The sequence below is a fragment of the Sorghum bicolor genome, chromosome 2, assembly GCF_000003195.3.
Source record: "Sorghum bicolor cultivar BTx623 chromosome 2, Sorghum_bicolor_NCBIv3, whole genome shotgun sequence".
Lineage (NCBI taxonomy): Eukaryota > Viridiplantae > Streptophyta > Magnoliopsida > Poales > Poaceae > Sorghum > Sorghum bicolor.
Window position 1 is genome coordinate 53,374,313 of NC_012871.2, and position 9,048 is coordinate 53,383,360.

Here is a 9,048-nt window from a genome sequence, read left to right on the forward strand (position 1 = left end):
TGCTGGAAGAAATGGCTGACCACATTTGTACTCAGAGGCCCATTTTTGCTTCTGCAGTTGTGGTTTTAGACTCTCTTCAACAGATCCTGTCTCTTTCCAAGGGCACTCTTTTTCTTCTTCCCCAATGTGACATTGACATCCTTTACCTGGTCATAAACATCACGCCCAGTGAAATGCCTCGGAGCAGATCCTGTCTCAATCGTGCCATCAAACTGGCATTTCATGCATCGGTAAGGATGGGTTCGAGGAAGGAAACGACGATGCCTAATGTACACCCTCTTCTTTGAATTGTTCAGCTAAAGAGACTCGGTGTCATCTAAGCACTGAAATCTTTATCCCCTTTAGACTGCCCAGATAAGCAACAGTGTCCCGGAACATCAGTGATGGTGCTTAAGACCATGGCATGCACCTTGAATGACTCTCGCTTGAACCCATCATATACCTTAACACCGTCTGACCAGAGCATCTTGAGCTCATCCACAACCGGCCTCAAATACACATCGATGTCATTCCCTAGCTGAAGCGGACCGGAGATCAAAAGTGGCATCATCATGTATTTCCTCTTGTTACACAACCATGGTAGAATGTTGTATATAGAAAACAACACTGGCCAGACACTATGTTAGCTACTCATGTTTCTGAATGGGTTCATGCCATCTGTGCTCAGTGCAAAGCGAATGTTCCTTGGCTCATCTTTAAATGATCCATACATAGAATCGATGATACGCCACTGAATAGCATCTGCTGGATGTCGTAGGTAATCATCAATCTTGCGTTCCTCCTTGTGCCAGCTCAACAACTGTGCGTCCTTAGCAGTTGCAAACAAACGCTTTAGACGGGGAATTATAGGAAAGTATCATGCCACCTTCCGAGGAGCTCCATGTCTCTTGTCATCATCACCCCCGTCATTTCTTCGTTTGTATCGAGAGGTCCCACACTCGGGGCATTCATTTAGATCAGCATTATCGTCACAGAAGAGGATGCAGTCATTCTTACAAGCATGGATTTTCTCAACCTCCAATCCCATAGGGCAGACAATCTGCTTGGCCTCATATGTGGTCTTGGGTAACTCATTCCTCTCAGGCAGTATGTCCCCCAATAGATCTAGCAATTCATCAAAGCTCCGATCAGTCCAATAATGTGTCGCCTTCAACTGGAGAAGCTTGAGAGTAGCAAACAACTTTGTATAGATAGCCTTGCAACTCAGATAGAGTGGCATCTTCATATCTGCGACCAGCCTTTTCAACTTTTTCAACTCTATCTCACTAAACTCATCAAACCCCATGGCATCACGCACCATCTCCTCGACATTCTCTGCCATTTGGACATAATTGGCACTAATATCTGCTATCTCATCATCGCTGAGATCCGGGCTGCAAAAGGGTCCTTCCTCATTGTCGTGACTAGCAGCACGAGTTCCATCATCCTGATCGACCAGGGTTAGAAGAGAATCCCTGGTCCATGCAACCAGCTTGCAAGACTCGATCATTAACTCCTTCTTCTCCATGCTTGTTCCAATATCTATAATCTTGCATGAATCCTCGCATGACCAGGTGGCCATAGACTGATAGTGAACTTGAGTACTGCTTTTCATTTTCACAATCAATACATGGACACCACATAGTTGTCTTGTGCTGATTCAGCATATCCACCTCTGCAACACTTATGAATGATTCCAGCCCATCTAAATACTCATGTACGATTGTGAAGCGACATCCAGCTGCGATCCTCCATATCTACAAAAGTATGAAATTAAATAAAATGAACTAATCCTTCCATGTTTGAATTTAGTTTTGCAGAACCACAACAGCAATTCAATCAGTTTTGGAGGATATAGTGCTCAGTAGTACTAAATATGCTATGATACAATTTTGAGGCGGAATATCAAGCAATGCAAACTCTCTGTTTTATAAATGATAAACCAAAAAACAGTAAAAATGAAATTTCCATGATCTGAGAGCACACCTACTGTCTATTTTGCAAGGAAACTTTGAAAACCAAAACAATTGAAATTTAACCCGTGCCTCACCACACCATGTCTAATTCATCCCAACAAAAATAGTCCAAAAGACTAAATTTTAGACACTAATTGGAGCATCCCTCATGACACCGTACCATGGCAGCAGATTGGGCCAGCTGGTTGACTCTTCAGAAATGAACAGGCTGATTTTGGGAGAGAGCAGTGTGGCAGATTAGATGAGCTAGGATTCAACTAGGAGAGAGAGGGGAGAATGGGGATGGGAGAAAGCTGTGCTCTAACTTGTGCTCAGGGCGGGCGATGGCGATGAAGAGGCAGGACGTGCTGATGAACGGTAGCGCCTTGCACGGCTACGGGACGGAGAGGACATGACCTTTAGGCCTTGCTGCCTCTTGTGCGGCGGGCTCTAGCACCTGGCCTCGGTGGCGTCCCTCCTCATCTGCAGCTCCTGGTTGAGGCGGGCGATGGCACGAAGGCAGATCGAGGGCGACAAACAACGGGGGTGCTGCAGTAGGCTGAAGGACCCTGGTGCTCTTCGCAGGACCTGCTGCAAAGAGCGACAACAGAGAACCTAGCTACAGATCGAGAGGCAGCTTATCTGGATATATGAAGAGCCGTAGTCAACGATTCGCTGATATTTCTGGCCAGGTCATCAGTGACGCGGCTCAACAGGAAGAGTCACTGATATTTATAAATATGAGTGACGCGTCTAGACAGTACGTGTCACTTTTGTTACCAGTGACGCGTTTTGTTGGGAAGAGTCACTAATATCTGTCCATATCAGTGACGCGTCTACGCTAAACGCGTCATTGAAACTAACAGTGACGTGTTTTGATGGGAAGAATCACTGATATGTATCTATAATAGTGACGCGCCGAGTTAAAACGCGTCACTTTTATTATCAGTGACACGTTTACTTGGGACGAGTCACCGGCATCTCGTCATTAGTGACGCGTCTTGCATTTTGGGCATCGGCAGCAACTTACCAGTGACGCGTGACGTTCACCAGCGTCACTAATGTTTTATTAGTGACGAGTTTTAATTCTGTGTCACTAGTTGAGGTGTCTCCTTTGTGCTGTTTTGGCATAGTGAATATTTGCTACAAACAAACGAAAATGCTACAGTAGCGAAATCCAAAAAATTTCACGAACTGAATCAGGCCTTAGAAGGAGGCACTGCTCTAAGTCTTTGCATCCTGGACCTACACTAGTATAGATCTGGTCTTCCCTACCGGCTGTGTCACTACCAGATTTTTAAAAATCAATAGTGATAGTGCTTTCTAGCACATCTATGTCGATTTTTGGCTTAAACCAGTAGTGATACGGTCAACCTAATGACATGGGGTCATCACTGCCGGTTTTAGCCAAGAACCGACACCGATGCTATCACTGTCGGTTTGTGGCTTGCACCCATAGTGATATGTTAGAAAACTTCATAACTTTCTCATATGATGTCCAATGAAGATGAACTTTATATCAAATTTGTAGTACTCAACAAGGTCTACAACTTTGCAGTTCAAACCTTTTAATTCAAGATTGTTTAGACGTCCAAATATTTACTCCCTCCATCCCAAATTATAAGTCATTCCAAGAATCTTGGAGAGTCAAAGTTTTTCAAGTTTGACCAAATTTATATAGCAAAATATTTTTGGTATCAACTAAGTATCATTAGATTCTTTGTTAGTTATATTTTCATAGTGTACCATTTTATGACATAAATCTTTGTATTTCTCTCTGTATATTTGGTCAAACTTGAAAATGCTTTGACTCTCCAAAATTCTTGGAATGACTTATGATTTGGAACGGAGGAAGTAAAATATAAAATTTAAATTTTTCAAATGACCTTAGCTAGAGAAACTACCAAAATGAAAGTTGTAGATCCCAAAAAGTTATACAACTTTATGGTTAACAACTTTTTCACTTAAAATAATTTACTACTTCAAAATGCTATTTAAAATTAATTTTTGATGTTATTAAAGAACACTAATTTTTCTTTTTAATCCCTGATTAAAACTTGTAACAAGTTTTTCTCCCTCATACTAACTTTAAATTTAATGATTTTTTCCTAAATTTTTCTAAAATCATGCTCTATCAATTTATTGTATTTTTAAAGCTTTTATTATGTCCATCTTTTCATGTGACCATGTTTGGTCTATTTGAATTTTGGAATTCAAAAAAGACAACTTCAATCGTGATTTTGAAATAGGAAATGACTTTTGCTGAAAAGTCATGAACATAAAAGTTGTAGAACTCATAAATATCTACAACTTTTATTTAGTCATTTATTCATCTGAGATCGCGGTAGTAACATTGTTTATAAAATTTACATCTCTCTTGTAGTTCCCTAAACTATAAGAGAGATATGTAAAATATAAGATTTATGAACAATGTTACTACAACAGTCTCGAATGAAGAAACTACTAAAATCAAAGTTGTAGATCTCAAAAAGTTATGAAACATTGTAGTTGACAACGTTTTCATTTGAAATTAACTTGTTAACGTTAACTACATTTGAATTTGTAAAATTTGAAATTCAAATTTTATAGTTGATAACTTTTCAATTTGAAATCATCTTGTCAAGAAAAACTGCCTTTGAATTTTTAAATTTTGAAATCTGAATTTTCTTGAATGACCACGGATGGAGAAACAACAAAAATAAAAGTTGTAGATCTCAAAACGTTATGAAACTTTGTAGTAGTTGACAATGTTTTTAATTTGAAATCATCTTGTCATGGAAAATTATGTTTGAATTTCTAAAATTTGAAATTTATTTTTGTAAACGACCTCAGATGGAGAAACTACCAAAATGAAAGTTGTAGATCTCAAAAGTTATAAAACTTTGTAGTTGACAACTTTTTTATTTGAATTCGTTTAGGGTTCTAAATTCTCATTTTAAAATTAGATGGACATAAAATGGCTAGCACGACTATCCTAACTAGACACAAACAAGTGTATAGGTGGAGTGGCTAGGGAACAAACACCTAGAGTAGGAGGTTAGGGGTTTGAGCATCGGTGGCAGCAAAAAATTATGTGATCATGTGGTTGTCCAATGGGGCCTCTCCTGATATTAGAATTTTTACCTATTTTTTGTTGTATTTTTTGGGCTCTACTTTTAAAGACCACAGCACTATCGAATCAACATCAGTGTCAGTTCATCAGAACCGACAGTGATGTCAACTCTACAACACTGCCGGTATGGTTCTGCCGGTTTAAAATCCAGCAGTGATTTTAAACCGGCAGTATTGTAGTGATCTGAGGTAGTGCTACTACCTCAACATCGTGAACAACGGGGCCAACTATCCAACTCCAAGGCACGGTCAATTAGTAATCTAATGCACCTAACAGCTTTTTTAGTTGCATATCAATCCACCCCATGTGGATTGCATGGATTTAAATAGCGGAGCTGTATAGTGGCAGCAAAAAATTATGTGATCATGTGGTTGTCCAATGGGGCCTCTCCTGATATTAGAATTTTTACCTATTTTTTGTTGTATTTTTTGGGCTCTACTTTTAAAGACCACAGCACTATCGAATCAACATCACAGTGTCAGTTCATCAGAACCGACAGTGATGTCAACTCTACAACACTGCCGGTATGGTTCTGCCGGTTTAAAATCCAGCAGTGATTTTAAACCGGAAGTATTGTAGTGATCTGAGGTAGTGCTACTACCTCAACATCGTGAACAACGGGGCCAACTATCCAACTCCAAGGCACGGTCAATTAGTAATCTAATGCACCTAACGGCTTTTTTAGTTGCATATCAATCCACCCCATGTGGATTGCATGGATTTAAATAGCGGAGCTGTATAGCTTATGGAGAGAGAGTCCACGCTAAGCTATTGCTATTTTTCTCTGTGAAGTGAAACAATCTCTAAGTTTGATCAGTGTTCATGCAATTAGGCTAATAACCTTGTAACTCCTGTATTCCTAACAGGCCTCGTTGTCAGCAATTTTGATGTTGCAAATGAATATTTGTATACATGCTTGTGGTACAAAACTTGAAATACATAAATAAGACAAGGCACTTGGTTCTCTGAATAAGGACGAGATAATTGTTAAATCTTTGGAAACATAATACTATTACATGACCCTCGCTCACCGAGTTCCAGGAAACATATAACTTGTTCTGATGGTCGTTCTAAATACTGAATCTGTATTCCCACTAACTCTAGTCACCTTGCATAATTTGAACTTATTGAGTCCATGGGCAGGTTCTGGCTTTCCAGCACAGGATACTCGACAATACTATTTTCTGTTTGAAAACTAGTGTCTGCTGGTCCACCTAGGAGTCTTGGTGATGTCTCCTTCTCTTCCATATTCAGTGGTAACCAAGGGTGGAGCAAAAGTTTCCTCAGTCTGTTGAGCTCATCAGCGACCTCTTTCATGGATGGTCTATTGCTGCCGCACATATCAAGACAATTCTGTGCTAGCTCTCCAAGTCCTGTAATCAGTTCAATGCTCTCTTGCTCTTTTATGTGGCTGGCCACAACTGCACATAGATCGTTCTGTTTCATTGCAGACAAGAAATTTGAACTCAAGCTTCGTTTTTCCTCAGGCCCGTACAATTTTAGTGGAGCCTCACCAGTGAGGACCTCAAGGAGAACAACCCCAAAGCTGTAGACATCACTTTTTTCAGTCAGTTGGCATGTCTGCATGTACTCCGGGTCGAGGTAGCCCACGGTGCCCTGAACTATCGTTACATACTGCTCTTTATCAGATGGGGCTAGTATGGAAGCTCCAAAATCGGAGACTTTCGCCATGTAGTTTTCATCAAGAAGGATGTTGGAGGTTTTGACATCACCATGGATAATTGGGGGAGATGCATAAGAATGTAGGAAGCTGAGTCCTTCAGCTGTCTCATGTGCAATCCTTAGGAGGGTGCTGAACGAGATTTGCAATGCCTCGTTTGTACCATGGATGAGCTGAAATAATGTGCCATTTGGGATGAACTCATAAACTAGCATAGGAACTTCCACCTCGAGGCAACATCCCACAAGCTTGACAATGTTCTTGTGATTGATTTGAGATAGTATTAGCATTTCCTGACCAAACTCCTTCTTTTGCCTTTCATTAATGAGTGTACATCTCTTAATTGCAACAGGGATGTTATCCTTAACTATACCCTTGTAAACTATTCCATGTCCTCCTCTCCCAATTATTCTGCTCTTATCATAGTTGTTTGTGGCATGTACGAGTTCTGCTTCACTAAATACTGTGAACTCAAGACCCTTTTCTGACTTCATTGTATCAAACAAAATCAAGCCTCCATGTTGGCGAAAATACTCCTGTTTAGTATTCTTCAGCTTTCTCTTTTGAAGAACCATGTACCCACAGAAACAGAAAATCATGAGAGCAAGAAAACCCATTGTAACTCCTGCATAACAGCACCAGCGAACAAGCGAATAAGATGAAAATTATCTTTCCAATTTGTACAGAGAGTACAAGTTTAGTTGGCACCATGTTTTGCAGTAGTCATGCACATTAGCATCTTAATTATTGGTTGAAGTTTGACACATATTTCATATAGCAATATTATATTTTCTGCATAACTACTACTTTCTGCTTTCTGTGATGCAGAGCAATTATTCCCAATGATGGAGCTAGCTGAGGGTGTTACCTACTACTATGACGGTATCAAGGATGCATGAATTGCTTTGCTCAGAATATTTCCTTCCTGCTCGACAAGAACATCGGTATCCCCCAACTGTGTTGTGGCAAACACCATCCGAAGGACATGGCCTCACCTGATTGCATTCATCCACATCTGCATGTAGTAATATAACACTTAAGGCATATATCTATTATACACACATTAATATGGGAAGATATTAAGCTAATTAATTAAGCCGATATATAGAAGGTTGGTACCTTGGCATCCACCTGGAAGATATGGATTGCCCTCATAGCCTAGGGAGCAGTTGCACACATACCCTGGAGATCCACTGGTTGAATCAACGCACTTGCTGTTGGTGCTGAGGCATGCATACGTACCTGTGAGGTTCATTTGGGCCACTTGACAAGTGTCATTTCTTATAGACCAGTCAAGCACCACAGGTGCCTGCCCAGCATCCATGTCGAAGAATTTGGTCGTATTGACATATGTCGTGCTGAAGGAAAATGCCGCTGCCTCCATTAGCACGGCGTAGTTGCACTGGAGACCACCAAACCTATTAGTCTGGTTTTTTTTATCAACATTTGGTGTGATGACTTGGAGGTTTATATCAAACAAGTCCATCCCCTTTGGTATGGGTGTCTGGCAGCAGCCCATCCCTGAACATGAGCTGCCATCAGACATGTTCCAGCCGCACGTCGAGACGCAACCGGTCGTGTATTCAGAGACATTGTTTCCAATGTAGCCAACGGTGATGCACCCGATGACAGTGAACTTGTTGTGGGTGTCTGAGAACCGGAAAGGGGGGTAGTTTCTAACAAAGTCACTCACCACTAAATAGCCACTACTACTATCATTCTGCTGTTGTACCACCATGGAGGAGTTGTTGTGCCAAGTGTCGTTGTAGCAGTAGGTCGTGATGGGGTTGAGCACGCGAATGGTGCTATTGGTCAAGGAAATGTCCAGGAGCTCATGGCCACCGATGAATGGTTTGGAGATGCCATTTGTGTCTTGCTGACAGGTGACATCGAATTCTCCTGACACGGAGCAGTTCTTGCCGATGCCAAACGGGTACAGTATCTTAACATCGCCACACTGCATTTGGCATGCAGAACTAGGAGCAGCTGTTGCAAGGATGCAGTGTCCCGCAACAAGTAGAAGACCAAGGCCAAGCTGCACAACAAGTTCCATAGTTTTGGCCTGCAAAAGTAGAAACCACGATTTTAACTAATTCTAGCATTGTTCAGATTAATTACCTCTACTGCTAATAAATGTTTGTATACAAAAATCTACATGATACTGTGTATTGTAACCATAAGAGTGGATTATCACATTTTGAACCTGGACGAAGGAAACGACTTTTTCGAGAGCTGACATAGCCAGTATCGGCCCCAAAGTTAGCTTAGCTGACTTCCCAACTTCTTTAACCTTGCAAGGCACAGACTTCATCATGTATCAT

The 9,048-nt window shown here is 41.0% G+C and overlaps 1 protein-coding gene across 1 annotated transcript in view; it reads right to left on the reverse strand.

The window, feature by feature from the left end:
* LOC8071924 (wall-associated receptor kinase 5) overlaps window positions 5,933–9,048 on the reverse strand; it is a 13,426-nt gene continuing 10,310 nt past the window's right edge. The window contains exons 2-4 of the mRNA XM_021454507.1: window positions 7,847–8,789; window positions 7,596–7,742; window positions 5,933–7,352 (exon numbers count right to left, since the gene is read on the reverse strand). Of these exons, the coding sequence (XP_021310182.1) occupies window positions 6,151–7,352; window positions 7,596–7,742; window positions 7,847–8,789 (2,292 nt within the window). The 3' untranslated portion in view covers window positions 5,933–6,150. The remainder of the gene's footprint in view (window positions 7,353–7,595; window positions 7,743–7,846; window positions 8,790–9,048) is intronic.